Source organism: Seriola dumerili, unplaced genomic scaffold (genome assembly GCF_002260705.1).
Source record: "Seriola dumerili isolate Sdu_G_001 unplaced genomic scaffold, Sdu_1.0 BDQW01000807.1, whole genome shotgun sequence".
In the NCBI taxonomy this organism is placed as follows: Eukaryota; Metazoa; Chordata; class Actinopteri; order Carangiformes; family Carangidae; genus Seriola; species Seriola dumerili.
In genome coordinates, this window is record NW_019175062.1 from 2190201 (window position 1) to 2210200 (window position 20000).

At 40.5% G+C, this 20000-nt stretch overlaps 1 protein-coding gene across 1 annotated transcript in view; it reads left to right on the forward strand.

Annotated features, from left to right (window-relative positions):
• The window catches only part of reep3 (receptor accessory protein 3), a 40344-nt gene that overhangs the window by 12798 nt on the left and 7546 nt on the right, over window positions 1-20000 (forward strand). The window contains exons 2-6 of the mRNA XM_022766057.1: window positions 1142-1214; window positions 6624-6700; window positions 8277-8397; window positions 8512-8625; window positions 16047-16209. Of these exons, the coding sequence (XP_022621778.1) occupies window positions 1142-1214; window positions 6624-6700; window positions 8277-8397; window positions 8512-8625; window positions 16047-16209 (548 nt within the window). The remainder of the gene's footprint in view (window positions 1-1141; window positions 1215-6623; window positions 6701-8276; window positions 8398-8511; window positions 8626-16046; window positions 16210-20000) is intronic.

Consider the following 20000-nt stretch of genomic DNA (forward strand, 5'->3'; position numbering starts at 1 on the left):
ATCCACCGAGTACCGAGAAAACAAGCACTAGAATGTTTTCGGGAGGCGGCACAAAATTTGACGGATACAGTCGCCACATATATTATGTGTATGGACGACAGACATGGATATAAAATGCAACTTGATTGATTGGTGGAGCCAAGTAAATGCTTTGTGTGTGTGTGTGTGTGTGTGTTGTGGGGGGGGGGGGGGGGGGGGGTGGGGGGGGGGGGGGGGGTGGGGGGGGGTTAAGAAAACCCAAGCAGTGATATGTGATATTTTCATGTTGATAAGTGTCCCCTAACTGATATCCAGGAAGTACTTAAGCATAATGTTTCCATTCTGTTTCCAATCAATGAAAGAGTTGCTATGCAGGTAGCAGGAATGAACAGACAAAACAGCACTCTTCAGCAGTGCAGTGCAAACCACCACAGCCCAGAGACACTCAAATTCAAACAATGAATATGTTATTTGTACATAGCAAATCCTGTGTGGGTAATTGCAAAAGAACAAAAGAAGAGTGCAGTGTAGTGTTGAAACCTGCACTGGACCAGACATGGAACCAAACCCCACATTACCCCCAGCCGCTGCTGCTTTAGAAGATTAGAGGAAACACTGAGTCATCGTCTTGTGTTCCAGTGGTTTGCAGACTCTGGGTCAGAACCCAACACCCAATCATTGCAGGATATAAATAAGTCCTCAGGTTGTTCTGCTAGAACAGATGATGGCTTTTAACTGGAAAATCATAATTTTGTATGTAAGCCTCAGTTTGCACTTAGAATTATACTGAACAGCCATTTTGGTTTTGGTGAAAAATCCCCTTCATAACTATGAAGGAAACTGTTGTGACTGAGAAATCAGACATAAATGTGTAGACGTACTGTAGACTTCAAACTGTACTTTATGTTAATAGAGCAAATGTCTTCATCAGTGTTTCTCCAGTATATATATATATATATATATTCTGTCAGCATATAAAGCTCCAACACAGAGGCCAATATTCAAATTGTCTGACAGATCAAATGAGCCCATTCACATTCAGCCACACTTTTTTGTTTCCAGGTTCCAAGTATTAAGAAAATATTAGTAAATGGGTAACTGTTTAAGCTGTGAGAGTAATAGAAGTGATAAGCTACATGTTGTGTGTTTTCTCTCCCTGCAGGCTGCTGTTTGGGACCTTGTATCCTGCATACTACTCTTACAAAGCTGTCAAGACCAAAAATGTCAAAGAATATGTAAGTTCATGAGCTTCATTCAGCGTTTATGGATGTGCTTAATTTTTGCATGACCCTAACACTGTATTTTAAGTAGGAATGCCCCAATCAATCGGCTACGTGATCGGTACATTATAATTAAAATCAATCACCTGCGGTTAATACTCTGGTGTCTGCAGGTGAGAGGTTCACTGTGTGCTGTGTAGTGTAGTCCCACCTCCCACCTTGTTCACTGCGCTGGTGTGCGACAGGCCACCAAAACAAAACAAATGTTTTTCATTCCATTTCACTGAATGCAGTTTGAAAGTATTTGGAATTTAAATATGAGGGAGGATATGTTTATGTTAAGATTAGGGCTCCCAGTTAAGTTTAAACACAAATGCTACTAAATTAAAGAGTGACAGTAAAGTGACTGTTCCAAATCGTCTCCCAAGAAAATCTCTCGCATTTCACACCGGAATGCTGTATATAAATTTTGAAGGGGAAAATATTCCGAGCTTTACAGCTGACAGTTCTGAACAAGATTTTAAGAGTTGGTGTGTTTTTTATTGATTTGATTTTATGTTAATGACAATATCTTTGTCAAAGAAAGTGTCCCGTTACTTAAAACAGATTACTGTCTAAATGTAAAACAGATGAGCAGATGAGCAAACAGATGAGCATTAGGATTTGATTGTACATCTCAATTTCTTTTAGAGAATTTGAACTAATCTAACTCAGCAGCAGATGGGCAGCGTTAAATCCTGTGTCCTCTCCATATACATTAATGTAATAATTTTACTGCCAAAGATGCACATTTTATGAATTCTCAGCTGGAAGCCCTACATTTAAATGGCAGCCATATTAATAGAGTATCTCAAAGATTCTTCTGTCTGTGTTTGTAGACATTGACTGTACTGTCTAAAATAATTAGAATATCAGAATGTGAATTGTGTCTTTGCACTGATTTCCATTTAGACCAGGGTCTGATGGGGACCTACAGTATATATGCGTATAGATTTAAGGGCTTGAATATGTTTTCGTGATGGAGTCGGGTGATGTAACTAATGCCAGTGAGAGTGAAATCGCAGTCCACTGAGTTAGTAACACATTCACACACAGCTTTAATGCACCAGCACAGGGGTTCAGATGCAGTAAGCAGTAGCTTTCACTCTGTTTCTCTCTCTAATTGTCTCCCTCACTCTCTGCTTCTGTTTGCTTTACTGATTCTCAAGTCTGTTTCCTTTGTTGTGTAATGCAGCTGGGTAACAAAAATAATAGAGACACAGCAACAAAAACTGAACATTAGAATCTTCATGAAGGTAGGATTTACTGTAGGACTGTTCTATCAGACGACAGTAGTAATAAACCAGCAACTGAGTGTATACCACAATATGGCAAATTTTAACAAAATTACACATAAAATAATTAAATAAATAATCAATGCAATGAGCTATGTAAGTTACATCTGACGGGTCTTTACATGACTGGGACCCATTTTGACAATAGTGAGGTGCCCTAATGTACATACAACAGATCTCTTCCTAAGGCACTACCAACATACAGTGGCCTCACAAAGTATTCAGGCCCCTTCACTTTATTATGTTGTAGATTTAATAGTAAATGGATAAAACAGACATTTTTGCCCATCAATCTACACTCAATAATCCATAATGACAAAGTGAAAAATGTTATTAAAAACCAAAAACTGAAATCTCATATTCAGAGCTTAAATTCATTACTTTATAGAAGCCTCTTTGGCAGCAGTTACAGCTCCTTGTCTTCTTGGGTGAGTCTCTACAAGCTTTACATATCTAGATTTGGATAGTTTATTCCTTTCTTCCTGACAGATCCTTAAAGCTCCATCAGGTTGGATGAGAAGTGTCTGTCAACTTCCATCTTGAAGCCTTTCCACAGATGTTCTATGGGGTTTGAGACTTGTCCCAAAGACATCAGCCACCACTTGTCTTAGCTGCTTGCTTTGGGTCATTGTTGTGCTGAAAGGTGAACCGTCAACCCCCTCATCTCAGGTCACCTTCACTCTGGAGCAGGTTTTCTTCAATGACCTTTCTGTATTTGCCTGCATTCATTCTTCCCTCAGTTCTAACCAGGGAGAAATAGCATGATGCTGCCCCCACCATTCTTCACCATACAGATGGTACTATTCATCTCTTTGTCTCCCAAGCACATATACTAAGGAGTTTAAGCATACACTGAGTTCGTTACATTAAGATAATAGCTCTTTTACAGTTGGCCATTGCCTGTAGCTTCTTTTATGTGACTCGAGTTGCAGCATACCCTGCCAGAGGTTACTCTAGTTCATCACAAAGTTGGCTTGTAAATTCATTCCAGAGGCCCAGCCCTCTTTCTCTTGATTTTATTACTTTAGTGTCTGTGTTTCTGTGTGGACATGTGTCCATACAGTACATGTGGGTGCATGCTGACATGCTGAACATTCTCACCTTCAAGAAAAGTGAAACCAGTGATTGAAACAACCTCTTCTCCCTTCTTTCACCAAATTAGCAGGTATAAGCAGTCTTTTTTAAGCGCAGGTGAACCCACAAAAAAGGCGTTTCACACTGCCTTCCTGTTCGGACTGAGAAGACACAGACATACAGCTGCATGGATCAACATTGTCACATGCAGTCACAAAGCACACACAGGGGAGGGAACATCTTCACCGATTCAAAGAGTGAGCTGTAAGCTGCTGTGCAGACTAGTAAAATGGGTCTGTCGGGTCTCATCCCCAGGTTGCTGCTGCTGTAAGTGTCTGAGCCTGCATGTGAGAAGCTTTGGTGATTGTGTGTTTTTAAAATGATTATGAGGGCTGCAGTCCACTCTCAGTGGAGGAAGTAGCTGTGGTGTTTCTGGTGTAACAGTGCTGTACTGGGCAAGTTGACAGATCTGTTTAGAATGTACAGAAAAGGGGTGAAAATTAGTGTGTTCACCCGTGTGTGTCATGTTTTCAGCTGAAGCTGATAAATACTTATGACTACTGCAGATTCATTTCACCTGGGAGTGAATGCAGGCTTTTTGTCCACTGTAAAAGGGGCTATAGATGAATCCCATTCTTCTATACCTCCTTAACAGGACTGACACCACCCAGTTAGAAGTAACATTGCTGTGTACTGTCCCTCACTCTCCGTCTGCTACATCTTCACTGCTGACACAGGAATGATAAAGTGCTGAATGGGGGTAGTTAAAGCTAGGCGACCCCTAGGCTACGCTGTTTCGCTCTGTTACAGACAAATGGGCTTCTCTGCTAAACAGTCTGCATCCCATTCTAACTTGAGCAGACTTGTCCAATGGCCTGTGATGTCAGTGCTGCAGGAAGTGATTGTGTATACAGTGTTTTTGTGTGACAATTGAAACACGTTGTCTTATTCTTCAGGCAGATTCTGCTTCAGGACTGACTCAGATGCCAAAGTGCCAGCTATACTCGGAACATTAATGAGCACAGACAATGTTCACTGCGGTGTGGGAGTCGGGGAGTGTTCACATCAAAATTTTTAAACAAAACACCAACCCTAACAATATAAAGTCATTTAGAATGACTCTGAACCAAACTTGTCAGCTGCTGGGGCTATAGCATGTATATGTCTCGACTGCTGCCTGGCTCCATCACCATGCTCTTTCCACCAAGTTTAGCTTTACCAGTCGGTCCACTGGCTGCAGAGAGCTGAAGTCAGGTGTTTTTTTCCTCTTTCTCTTTTAATGGGAGGCAGTTATTCATAGACAGGGCCAGTAAATGTCTGCTATTGCCTCAGGAAGGCAAATGGCTGCTGTATATTTCACTGAGGTCATGTCTTAATGTCCTCCCTACTGATGAGATGAAGGAGGGAGGGAAAGAGAAAAAATGCTGGTAGAGACAGAGAGAGGGAGAGAAAAGGGTATAACGTGGAAGATGAAAGGCAGAGGTAGAAGAGAGACAGAAGCAGTGGAGGCAGAAGGAGATTGAAACATATAAATTAGATGTCCAGCTCACTGGCTCTCTGTTTCACACTCTCCTTTACATTTATCATTCCCATGAGTCTGTGTGTGAGTGCGGAGGGAGTTCATGATGAGGTCACCAATTAACCAGTCCAGCAGTAATGGTGCAGGCAGTGGAGAGAGAGTGCAATGTGTCTGTGTGTGAACAGTGTCTACCTAATGTGAGATATACAGCATGTGTGAGTTTGTGCTTGTGAGACAGGTGAATGTCTGTGTGTTTGTGTTCACTGTCCTTCTCTGGTGTTCTCACTCATTCAAACACACACTCTTTACTCTCTCGCTCTATCTCTCTCCACACACACACACACACAAACACACACACACACACACACACACACCCACACACGTTGACATTTCATTAGCTAGTGTCAGTGTGTGTTCAGTCATGTGGCTGCAGACGGGTCTGGCTAATACCTCAGCCTGCCATGTGACTGTCTGCCTGCCACCGTCTACCACTGGCTTTGATATGGAAATCCAGCCAAAAGTGCATGGAAAACCCTTAAAGAGGGACTGCGAGAACAAGGGAGCAGGGAGGACAACAGAGAGCATAAAAACAAACTGATATAAAATCCAAGCCTCAGTACTACTGGCCTGAGAGGGGACATGGTGCAGTATTAAAGGAGAAGGAAAAGAGAAGGAAGTAGAAGAACCAGATAAGCCTCAGATTATCTAACACTTTGGCCTTACCAAGTGTAAAAGTGGCTTCAATTCATTTATTAAATTCCTTAAGCACTCACCATAATGACCACGTGCACTTGATAGATCAGTTCAGAACAGGGATAGTAGAACAATAGGCACTGCATCAACTCTACTAAAACAGTCATGTGTTTCCTATATTTTCCCAGCCTGCAGCAGCTCTGCTCAATCTGAAATTTCTTTGAGTGGTTTTGCTAAAGACAAATATAAGAATAGCAAAGTGTTTCAGTTTCTGCAATTTGATTTTCTTACCTCATTTCTAACAGCTGACACGAAAGGTGGCAGGGTGGAATCAAATATAACTTAATTCCCAAGAATGATGTTATGTTCTTGTGAGAAATGTAGACATCTTTTATTAATAGGGTCATTAGCTCAATAAGTTTACATAGCTTTTTTCATCAAATTGTAGGACAGGTGAAATTCTGCATTACTGAATTAACAATGCCCCTAAAATATTAGTGAATTTAAAAAAGTTGTTCAGTGTTGACAGTCCAATGCTGGATTTTAAAAAAGGTTTAAAAAAGGTTTCTTTTACAATTCAGATTTTTTTTCTTTTAGAATAGTGACAAATTGTGACTAAGACTGAACAGGACATTTTACAATGTTAAAATAAACTTGTTAGCACTCTCTCTGTAATGGTGACACAGTTTACAGATACTAAATGCCTTTGTTTGGTATTGTGGTTCTGCAGTTTCTTGTTAGCTATCAGCTGATCAGTACAAATGTCTCAGTCTAGCTTCATGGTTCACTGTCGTCCCTGTTTAGGTGCGATGGATGATGTACTGGATTGTTTTTGCCCTTTACACTGTGGTGGAGACAATCACTGACCTTACACTGGCATGGTGAGTTTCACACAAAAACAAATGCACACAGTCTCATATCAGTGTCTTTTAAGTATTTTCTAAAGTTCAACCGCCCTGTTGTTTGTGTTTTCTATGTTTTGATGATGACTACTTGTAGGGGGGGTGGTATGCTGTTTCTATTACGAATGGAAATTTACTTGTTTATATGAAATATGTTGGTAATTGAAATTTCAGTGTTAACTAATGTAATTAGAATGGACTTGCAGTAATGAGGATGGCAGCTGGATGAATGTGTACAGATATTTTTCTGGAGCTTCTCCCAACCTACACTTTGGTATGGGGTTTTTTGTGTGTTTCCACTGTATTTTACAAACTGTAATATTTCAGATACATGTCATACATCAGTGGACCACAATGGAAAAAGTGGCAATGATAATATTTTTCATACTCATGACAACATGATAGACATAGAGATACACATATATACATTGATGGAGAATCTCCCCTTCAGTAAACCTGAAGCCAACGTTAACACATCCCAACCACTCACCTAACCATAACCATAACCTCACCTTACACCTCGGTCATACACACACACTCAAACACTGGTGGATGTCGTTCTATGTGAACTGAACCTCAAACAATATGCTGATGTTGATCACCTCTACGCAAAGATTTAAAGTGTGGGGATGTTGAGACATCCTCTTAGCGGGAGGGATAATCTGAAGCCATTTAGTGACACAAACATGACAACCAGTCACTGCAAACAGTGGCTTCAGAAGCTATTCAGACCCCTTCAAGTTTTTCAGATTATATTATATTGTAGATTTAATTGCCATCGAACAAAATTGACATTTTGCCCATCAGTCCTCCTCCCATTATGCACAATGATAAAGTGAAAACATGTTTTTAGAATTAGAAAATCCTTTAAATGTTGTTTGTCCAGCAGGCTGTCGTATGTCTTTTACTCATGGCGGCCTCTGTCTAACCTCTCTACCTTCCAGCATCTGGGTCAGGCCAGGAACACTGCCTGCGTGGGACATGCGTCTCACGCCTCGTGGCTGCGTATTTTTCACGTGTGATGCGTTTTGCAGCAAACAAACAGAGAAAATACCTGTTGATGTCACAGTGACATCATACCAGCAACATTACACAAAACTGACACCTTCAACCATAGTTTTCTATGTCTAGGCTGAATCTGAATTTGACACATTTGACATGAAAAAATATAAATTTATATTTTTAACAATTTTAGCAGCCACATGTCGAGACAGTGACACTTTACTAACGTTTACTGTCTAAATTTAGATAAGAAATTAATTAATAATGAAAAAAAATACAACATTCCAGTAATCTGCAAACTATGTAGAGAGACAGAGCAGCAGCAACAGAGACGCAGCAGAGACACAGCCGGTGTGTGAACACATACATGTTTCTCCGCAGCAGTCCAGCAATGGCAGCCGCCCATTCATACAACATCCCTGTGTAATAGCACCAACCGTACCTACATGTTTTGTTACATGTCTTCCTGTAGTGGAAAAGGACTAAGACTTAACAAGTTAATATCAACCCTCATTAATGTTGGGATGCTCCCTGTGTGCCTGCACATTTCCAGGTTTCCCCTGTACTACGAGCTGAAGATAGCCTTTGTGATCTGGCTACTAGCACCCTACACCAGAGGAGCAAGTCTCATTTACAGAAAGTGTCTGCACCCTCTGCTGTCCTCCAGAGAGAGGGTAAGACCATCCATCCATCCATCCATCCATCCACATCTTCGTCTGTGTACATGGATTATTTGTTGTTGAGACTATTATAGTCACACTGTTGTGTTATTGATCGTCTGCCTCCAGGAAATAGATGAGTATATCGTCCAGGCCAAAGAGAGAAGCTATGAAACCATGGTGAACTTTGGAAAGCAGGGACTGAGCATCGCAGCCACCGCTGCTGTCACTGCAGCTGTCAAGGCAAGTGTCTTTGGCTTCTCTCAGCACTAAATATTCTGTTTGATATTCTTTCAAAGGTGCTGCTTTTACTGATTATTTTCATCAGTAATGTGCTGTATGTTATCAGTTGGTTTAAGATACCTTTTTGTAGACCAAAAACAGCAACAACAGCTTGGTTGAAGCAGTTTGAACTGCATCTCTTGTAGTATTTCATCAAATTGAGACATCTCCCATAAGTCCCAGTGCTTCCTGTTCCCTCCCCCTCTCCCCGTCCTCACTGAGCAGGATCTGCCTTTGTGAGATGCTGTGAAATCTTCAGCTTCCTTTGCTTAGATACAACAGCGCCCTCTACCTGCTTTGCACAGTAATCCAGCAGATCGTTTCGCCAAATTCAACCTGTTGCCACAGAATGTTCTGATTCCACTTGAGAGAACATGGACAGAAATAGGGCCATTAGTGTGTAAATTAATGCAGGCGTCGCATTAAACACAGCAGCCAATCCTGAATAACATCTTGAATATGATACAGTATCTGGAACGCTGCTCAAGCAAATGTATCCTCAGTGTTTGTGTCTCTAAAGGGCTGTGTTGACCTTCAGCTCCCACTCATTGCAGAGTTAGTGTACATGAAGTGTGTTTAGTTGGTTATTCAGCATTGTGTGAACACCTGAGTGTATCAGATAATCCACGCTGATCTCCTGAATCAGGCTTCACTGCACTGGACTAATCCCAGGCAGTGGGAATCCACCACTAAACAGAATTAATAATATAGGGTTGTCAGGTCCACACAAACAGCTGAAGCCACCTAACATAGATATGGTTTAGCTTGATACATGATACTGGTTTCATGAGTCACTATTATTATTATATGTTCAGTGAAATCTGAAAGATGCAAAAAAACAACAGGGCTGCAATTTCATTATTGCTTAATCTGCTGACTATTTCGTAGATTAATTGTTAGACTATAAAGTGTCAAAAAAACAGTGAAACTTCTTGTTTTCTGGAATCCGAGATGACGTCTTCATATGTCAAAAGGTCCAAAGCCCAAAGATATTCAGTTTACTTAAGCAATATTACACGAGAGGGAGTGATTGTCTTGGGTCTGCAGCCTCGTAACTATGACCAAATCACAGCTGTGCTGATATTCAGTACAACATCAGCTTTTATACAACAGTTCTGTGAGCACCATATTGGTTAGATAAGCAACCACAGATTATGATTTGTTATTATCATATATTTGGCTATACCAACACAAATAGTTCCACAACTGAACTGGTACTGGACTGTTGCTAAGCAACACATAAACATTTTCCTGACCTGCACAGTGCACACTCGCTTGCTACTCTGTCTACACGTTACCTCAGGTGTGTGCTGAAGTATCCAGACTTCTTCCTTCATCCTCTCCTGACGATCAGACATCATCGAATTCAAATGTAATTTCTGGAAATATTTTCATCTTTGTAAAGTTTGTTACAATCTAAGATAGTTAACAGCCGTTAATGTGACGCTAATTAACGGTTAATAGAACACCTGTGAAGCGGAGTGATACATGTAGTTGAAAGTCCCAGTGCTGTTGTACTCTATATCAGCACTCATGGAATGACTCTCGTCCAATCAAATTACTTGGTTGGAACTAACTGTTGTATAATGACATATAAAAGAGAAAAAACAGAAGACTGAAAACAGCAATTATTTTCTGGAAAAATTACCTGCATAGTTAAGCAAATATCAAAATAGTTGCTGATTGATTAATTGAATAATTGTTGCACACTAAAAAATACATCTTTTTATTATTGAAGAAAAAAAATTTAATGTTGCTGTTGCTGTTTTTGATTTGGAACGTAGGTTCTGAAAAAGGCTTTCTAACGTTATGTTGGCTGAGGCAGCTTTTATTTTTCTGCACATGTCTCTGCAACATTTTCATGCTCATGACAATAAAGTGTCTGAATTGGATCCAGCTTTACTGTCTAACTTCACACTGTCTATCAGGATCACATGTGACAGCAAATTGGTTGCAAGGTTTAAAAAACGGCAAAATAAAAAATTAATAAAGCCAGTGGAAGAAGTTGAAAAAAGTTTGTAATAATCTTTTTAAACAGGACAAAATATGACAGAGAGGACTGAGAATCAGGAGGGAGCATGCAACATTTGATATATTTTCAGATGATGTATGTCTCAGCAGAATTTCATTCTTCATGTGCACTCGTATCCTTGATGCAGTAGTACTCAGTGGTTCACGCTTAATTTCAGCTCACAAAGCAGCACGTTCTGCTTATGCTGACTTAGATCGGCCGCTCCACGCAGCAAGTAAACCATGCATGTGCATCCACATGAACAAGATACTTCAAAAACCCGATCATAACAGAGATACAGTGTGAATGTAGCCTCAGTCTTTGAGTCAGCAGAGCCGTTGAGAAGTCTCAGGAAAAACTAAAATGCCACAAGACAGGAAATTGTATTTATTCTGTTTAATGACTAATGTCCTCTGGCTCACTATCAAATAACTGAGCCACTGTTACTTCAGTTAGTTTGTGTTGGCCTTAAGTTAAGCCACACAGTGTTCTGTGCTCCTACTTTAGACAATAAAAAAACCTCTGTTTAGACTCTTCTCTAATAAAAACACTGAAAAAATGAATGACTTGGTTGTGTATATATTGGAACAAAGGGGATGTGGATCAGAAGGATTAATGCCAAGGGTGTGACTGTGTGAACTAAGACACAGTTGGCTGTACCTCTAACTTGAGTGTAATGTATGTGCGCTTAGTAACATGAGCCTGGGCCTGGTAAACCCCCTCCAGTCTCTGCTTACATTAAACATGCTATTAATCACTGCTTCAAAGCTACACCTCTCTGTTACACATTGTAGTCTCATACTCTCTCTCTACCACACCTTGGTGTCTCTCTTTTTATTTTTATTTTCTCTGCCTGAACACTCTTTTTTTTTCCTGTCTTCCCTCTCCCTTTATTTGTGTTGCCTCTCCTTGTCTTTCCTGTGTCTCTCTTCTTTCCTTGCCCTCTGTGTTTTATCACAACAGTTTAAGGTCACAGTTCAATTACACATCCTTTAAAAGCATTTCATCTTTTAGTTGCAATGTGATTAACCTTTCCTAGAAAATAAAACCAGCTTTATTGCACATAAAATCCGTCTGTTTTTGTCATTTTGTAAGAAAAAAACAAAACAAATGATGAACAGAATTAACATTGCTTATTTTCTCAAAGAACGTGCCCATAACAATCAGATGGCTATTGGTTAGTTTTCATCATTAACCCATGTTTATATAATTTAATTTACTGTGTGTGGCTCCAGGCTACAGCATACAGAGCACGCATGACACAACGATGGATGAACTGCAAGCTAGTCGGTCGAAAACTGTGAACTGTACATTTTTCCGTCAGTGTGTAACAGACTTTCACTGGATGTTTCCAGAGATCACTCATGTTTCCGCTCTTACATGCGAAAGACTGAACCACACTAAAAAACGTTTAGCTCTCTCTGCCATTGACACTAAGAGCAGAGTCTGTGTCTCTGTGCTGCACTGTGCTCTGGCGTATGACATAAAGCTGCCCCTGCCCCTCACACACACACAGAGAGAGAGAGAGAGAGAGGTCTCTCCTCTGGGTTGGGAACAGTGAAAATGCATCATTCATAGACGAATGTCTTAATCAGAAACAGAGTTGGTGAGATAGAATGCGCAAGAGAACTTTTATGTCGCAATAATAAACAGGAAATTTATTTTCTTAATTTCTCAAGTACAGAAAGCAGAACCGATAATGCCCAAGCTTATCGATACTCTAGTCTTTAAAAATTTAGCCGCGGGTTTTGTTTGATACCGGGTTTCGGTAAGAATCTACCTGACAGTCTAAACCAAACATTTCAGAGAGCACTTTGAAAGATTGAAGCAGAGAGTGGTGCTGTGGTTTTGTTTTACAAATGTATCTCAGGTAATCAGCCTTTTTAGCATGTGCTTTTATTAAATAAGAAACTCCTGAGACTCACTCAAGGCCAGTATATGCAATAGATGATTCATTATGCATGCAGCATTCATGCATATTGATGTGCATGTAGCCTGAGGCCCTTTTAAATTGCATCTATAAAGTCTCCGCAGGTGTGAAGAAACAGACTGGGTTTTGAACATTTCTATTCTTACTGCTTTCTTCAACTGTTGCTGTTGTTGGTCTGTGAGCGGTAACTGTGCAGAAACTCATGTCTGGTGATGTCCACAGCCGATGGAGTACACCCCAGAAGAGAGCATGTCAACAAGAGCTGAGTCTGAATCAAAATGCTCCAGTTCAAATACGTTTTGCCAAAAACAGTCCTTGGTCTCCACAGGTTTCCAAGATGTGTATATATAGCATGATAACACAAGCAAGGAATATTCTGAAAAGTCTTGTTGTGTATTCAAGATAACATTGACATGCAACATTTGTGAGTAGGCTGCCCTCCTGAAAAAAATCCCATTATTATTTTCACAACTTTCATGTTTTCTTTAGACACTTTTCTTAAAACTTACCTTTTAAGTAAGTTTGGATTTACCCACATTAGGAGCAAGGTTCTCCAGTTTTTTGGGGTGTTTATGGGATACAATATTTCACCTGTGCCTACCTAAAATGCAGAGACAACACTGTCCTGCAATGTTATTGGGCTTGTATTTGAGTTCACCACTGGTATTGAAAGGTGGTCAGAAGTGGTAATGGAAAGTTCATGTTCTTAAACCCCAGTCTGTCTTTAAGATGCATGGCTTTACTCCCAAACTGAACTGAGTACAGTATATCTAACTCAGACTCCCACAGCTTCATTGGTACATTGTCATACCAACAAAAACATACCAGATGCATGCATGCATATCCTCTCCTGCAGTTACACACTTGCTGACTACTTGCCTGCATCATGCCTAAGGATGATTCCCAGTGCAATGCACTTTTGTAAGAGTAATGTTCTCCTGCCAATGATGATAACAGAGTATAGAAGTGTATTGCATCAGGGCCACAGGTAATTAGTGGGAAACTGTATCACTTCTGCTGAACTTCCTCTGCTCTAAGTGTCTAACTGACATGTGCTCTGACTTTAGACAGACTGAAAGCCACTCTGTATAGTTTCTCATTTTTGTTGGTTACGATAATGATGATGTTTGGATCTGCCCCAGCTTGCTTTCTAGCTAACCTTCTTGTGACTTTGTTTCTCTCTCTCTCTCTCTCTCTCTCTCTCTGTACTGACATCCTTCTTTCTTCAGGGTTTCTGTGTGTCAGCAGGCTGCTCTGGGAGGTAAAAACCAGTCAGTGTAAGCTGCATGTTTGACAGTGTTTCTCTGCCATTTCACAGCAGCATCACTCGACCATGTCCCCCATCCATCTCTGTTCTTTCACCAGCGCTAGTAGCTGATAATACATTTAAGTGGTTATTTCCACCTTCTTCTCAGAGTAGTAATAAAGAATCAACCCAAGATTTACAATCTCACAATTCTTCATTTATATTCCTTATATTCCTGTAAAGTTTTTTTTCTCCTCTGTTTAAACTTTCATTTCATTATAACACTCAACATATTCTTCCTGTTTCTTTTTGACTTCCTTTATTTTTGATCAAAAATCTCTTCAGTTATTTTTTTCTCTCCCTTTGTCCTGTTGATGGTCTCATTTTGTGAACTGTGTCCATGATGACGTCTTTATCATTGTCGAATTAAGGTTCCTTGTCAGTAATATCCATAATGATCATACCATTTGTAGTAGTTTACATGAACTCAGTGTATCATATTTGACATTTTTGTGTATTTTAGTCATCCTATACTATTAGGTGTGTACCAGTCAGGCTTTATAGGGACAACTTGTTCACTAATTAATTTTGAATTGGCTGATCTGATACCAATGATTAACAGTATTAGCCATGATATTTTACAAATTGGTCTCAATACTCCAGTATTTCACTGTACATGTTGTTATAGTCTGATGTTATTATCTTTAAACTTCCAGACAGGTCTTTCTCCCCTGCACATCTCTAAATGATGACATCCTCAAAGATCAGTGTTGCAAAATTACATTTTTATCTGGTTCACACACCTGATGATCTGCCAGCCAGTCACTACCAATCCATCTGCCATATCACAGTAATTCTGCCCCACAGTTTTGTGTCTTACTGTAGATGGTTAGTTTTGCAGTTGTGGAACTGAAAGAAAAGCTGTGTGACAAGACTAAAGAGCCTAAATTCCTACTTAGGTGTGTCCACTGTAGCAGGACAACAGAAGCTGAGTTTTGTTTGAGGTTTATGGATCTGCTTTATCAGTTTATAACAGGTTAAATCATTTGTAAAGTAAATGAACATTTCTCTACAACTGAGATCATGCTTACAAATCTGTATCATACATATTGTTGATTATTTTCCTGACAAAAAACAATGGCAGGACAGCATTCACTTTTCCAGTAGTGTGACCGCTGTGATGGAAAGCTGAGCCAAAACACAGAAGTTCAGTGTAACTGGACTTTATAATTTGTAGAAATGCTCTGTAAGGCAGCCGCAGTGAACTGTTCCAGTAGCTGAGTGGACGATGATGCTCTGCTGGTACCAAACTCTCTCTGACTGTGGCACAGTCATATCACCAAGTGTCTGCAGGACTGTCACTGACAGGGAAGTGACAGACATCAGAGCTGTATACCAGTCATAGAAAGTGAAACAGTACAGTATGTAGACCATTTACTTGCAGTGACTTCAGTATTCTGACCCCTTCACTTTATTATGTTATAGATTTAATTCCCCCCAGTCTACACTCATTAATCCATAGTGACAAAGTGAAAACTTGACTTAGAAGGGTGTCTGTGAATTCTTAGTCATCCAGGTGGGTGGTTAATCGACAAGGGTTGAATGGAGGGCAACTGGATTTGGTTGAGATGTACTGTAAATGTATACTGTATGTATACATCAATCAGCCACAACATTAAAACCAGTTACCAGTTTAGTGTTGTGGCTGGTTGGTGTATGTCAGTGGCACTAATCCTCCATATTATATTATTGCCCCAGCCCAGGTCTGTGATGCCTTCTGGTCATGATCCCTTACAGCTCACAAAATGCTTCTACTTTGGTTTCAAGCTGCATCCAATCAAATGTGGCCAACAGATTCAGTAGTTTAGTTGTATAGTAGTAGGCCAGACATTTGAAGATGGTCGCATACAACAAAACAGACTTACTGACAATCATGTACTTGTGTCTTAAATAAGCAATAGTTGGGATTTTTCAACTGCAACAAAAATCCCACCTCACTCCAAACGGCCTCTAGAGATTGATTGGGAAACACTGGACTCGCCACTCTGTAGGTGTTAAGGGAAGAAGTCTGAGGTTGTGTTCAACACTCACTCACTTCATCACTCTGTTGGTTTGTGTCCTATTGTGTTTGAACTGCGGTTTGCTAGTGATATAATATTGATTGGTGTGTGTTTGTGTGTGTGTGTGCGTGACAGGGTCAGGGTGCCATCACAGAGAAGCTTCGGAGCCTCAGTATGCATGACCTGACACAGATAAACCAGCAGGACGACAGAGGAAACCCACTGTACCAGTACAGCTCCCATTCATCCAACCCCGCCATGAGGAGATCTCAGAGCAGTGATGTTGCCGATGGATCAGGTATACACACACACACACACACACACACACACACACACACACACTAATGTGCCTGCATGTGCTTATAAAATATTGGACTTTTTTCATGACTGCTTGTTGAGTCCAGAGAAATATTTTCTTGTTAGTATTGATAGTGCGTCTGATCACTAATTACATGGTTTCAGAGAACACTTTCAAAAACTTGTTTGTCACCTTGGAAGTAGCTTTTGTTTGGAGCTTTCAACCACATTTCACAGTTTTCCTTAATGGATGAAGTTTATTACTGACAACCCATCAAAGCAATAAAAAATGTTGAACTGTACAAAAGCTGGAAATATCTGACCTGAGAACATCGTGCAGGTTGTTCCAGAGTCCTGTGGCACTGAGTCAGGTCACCCCTAGTCTTCAGGCTAGATTTAGGAATGACCAGTAAGCTTGTACTTGTGGATGTGGGGGAGCTCTCAGGCTCCCTTGGTTAGAAGCTCAGTAATTAACACATAAATGCATGTTTTTTTTAAACACAGGGAAACAAAGGTGATTGATTTTCCCATTGCCAGTGGACGAGTTTGCCACGTTCATGCGTCATGTCTAATGTCATGCTGGATAACGGGGTTAGTAAACAGTAGAAAGCAGCATGGAGGCCAGTGACTCTGTTACAGCAGTTGTATTTTATTTTTATATGTATCATTACTTAATAATAATAATAATAATAATAATAATAGTAATACTTTTTGTAATAAATAACTTTTTTGGTGTAGCACCTTTCATACATGAAAATGCAGCTCAAAGTGCTTTACAACAAAGAAATGACATGCACCAAGTACTTCAGTCAGTACTTCGCTGCCTGAATGGAGATGGAGGACTTCATGGCTGCGGAATAAATACCAATTTTACCCTTTTACACTGACGACAAAAGCCAGATGTTAGCAAGTGTTAGTAGGTTTTTTATCCAATTTGAAAGGGGCTAAATAAAAGTGTGTGGAAACCCCAAACATACCTTGAAAACTCACATTCCTTCTTCTCAGAGTCATAACTCGGTCAGGCTCGACTCACAGACATAATGTGACACAACACAACCACAACACGTCAACACAACATCAACTTTTCATTCAGCATTTTATGTTTCTTTGTTGGTCTTTGTTTCCTTCTTTCCCTCCATCATCCATTTCTTGCTTGGTGGGACCTGATACCAGCTAACCAGTTTTATCCTTCACTTACATTTTACCACATGTCCATTAAAGTCTATTTTTAAGTATATAAGACTGAATTTGCAGACATTACAATGAAAGCACTCTGAAGGAGTGAGTGAGTGAGTGAGTGAGTGAGTGAGTGAGTGAGTGAGTGAGTGAGTGAGTGAGTGAGTTGACTTCCCCACAGACAGAGGAGATGAGATGAGGTTCAGTGCGATGCCAGTGGAATGTCAAACACACACACTCTCTGTTCTTTCTGTCTATCTCACACTCATACACATACTCTCTCACACACAGCCAGTCAGTGAGGCATGGAGAGAGAGAGAGAGTAGGGGGTAGGAGTGGAAGACAGATGAGTATAGCAGGAGAGTGGAGATGTAAGGGATGAATTGAGAAGGAGTGAATTGGAAGAAGAGGTGGATGGATTGAAGAAAGGAAGGCTGGTAGACAACATTAGCATACTGAGAGAGGGAAGAGTGCATTATGTATTCAGCTCAGCCAGTCAGCAGAGAGACACAGAGATGAAGGGAAGAGAGATGCTCTCTTTCATACGCTCCTCACTGCTGTGAGAAGTTTTCACATCACATACCCTGCAGTGGTCGTATTGGAGCTCCTCTGTTCTCAGGCAGCAATGGATTTCTACAGGTGATTGTTTGTTTAAACAAACTGTGTGACTCAAAGGATAACTGCTGATATTCTGTATTGTGTCACTGTGTAGAGTAGGGATCTGTGCCATTAGTTGACTGAACAATCAAACATTGCTGCCCTCGCTAGTCAGCAAAAGAATATTAGTCAAGTAAACAATTATTAATATTCTATTAATGTATGGCACTGGCTGCTGCATCTAAGATGTTACGCAGCTGCCTGCCACTAGCTGGAGCTGCAGCCCCTGCAGACAGCAGCCCCCCTCTTCCCGCCCTAGTGCCCAGATGTTGTAGACAAGCAGGGTGGAGAGTGGGACAGGCTACAGCTGGCAGGATTTTAATCTAGAAAATGAAAATAAGGTTGTATGCTGACTGTCAGAATAAACTGGCATACAACCACTTGACTGAAGCAAAGTGTAACCACATCCAGCACAGGCATGGCGGACGTTACTGAACTGCTGCTGAGAATCACGTGTGTGTGTTCACACCGGCTGTGTCTCTGCTGCAGTTCTATCTCTTTACATAGAGTTTGCAGGTTACTAGAATGTTGGATTTCTTTTCATTACAAATTCATTTCTGATTTATTTTTGGTAGAAACCACATACAGCAGCTAAAATGGTTAAAAAATATATTTATATTTTGTCATGTCTGTGTCATGTTTACATTCAGCCTAGACATAGAAACTATAGTGGAAGGTGTCAGGCTGATGTAATTTTGCTGCTATGATGTCAATATGACATCAACAGTTCTTTTCTCAGTCTGTTTCTGCCGGGAGATGCACGCTGCAAGCTGAAAAATAGTTGAGAGGCTGAATCTCTAAACGCAAATCAACACGTTCCTCAGCTGCCATGCCCACGCCATGCATCCAGTGTGTTCCCGGCCTTAGCCTGCGAAGTGAGAGGGCAGCTGGTGCTAGCACAACTAATAAGTGCCGCCAGCTGTAATCCTGTATGCACTGTGCGTACATTTTTTAATGATTGCATTTGTTTTTTTAGGATCTCAAAATAAAAATGGTAGCAACAGGAGATCCTGTCTTATTTTGTGGCTGCATCCACTCACTAACGTTATGAGTCTTGGGCTTTAATGCCCAGTGTTGACACTGCTGATGTGGAGCACTGATGAACATCCATCATGATATTGGAATTGATGCAGAGGCCGTTCTGCAAGAGTTTGATTTAACGTTCAGACGTAGAATGAACTTCAAACAGGCAAGAATACTATTTCATTTTATTGTCTCATGTGTCTTGTAATTGTTTATTGTAGCAGCTTGGTTTGGTCTTGCTGCTGCATATTGTAATTACTTTCTTTAGTAGTTAGTGAAGCAACTGTTCTCATGATGATGATGCGAAATGAGGGAATCTGCTGCTTAATGTTGATTTTACTGCATGTTTCTTGGGGAATATTCAACATATTATGTAAGAGTATATTGTAGGCTGTTATTTAGCTGCTGTTGTTGTTTTTAAGGCCTGTTGGTTGGTCTTTGAAATGCATGTGGTAGGAGGCTAATCCGAGTTTTATTGTGGTGTTTAGTCTTTGCTTTAGCGCTAAAATACAGGAATCATTCTCTCTCTCTCTCACTCCCTCCCTCCCTCGCCTGTTCAATAGGCATATGTGCGTTTTTGGGAAACCCAAAGGTAGTAGACAGGCGGTTCTGGTGCATACTATGAAATATAGTCCTGCTAGCGCCACTACAGCTAATGTTAGCCACATTTGGCAAACCAGTATGACATTGTTTTACTGCAGACTAAATTGTGCTCAGTTTTGTTTTCTGATTTGTTTTCTTGCTTTTAGACTAGTTGAGTTGTCTAAATGTAAATTCCTGTGTCATGACAGGGAAATTAGACCTTTAATTAAATCCCAAGTGCAGAGCCAAACCAACAATGAATATCCTCTGATTCCTCTGAGCCATAGAGCTCCATTGTTCCCTGTTAAAAACACATCAGTGAGCCAGACTGTTGCACTGGCTTATGAACACACA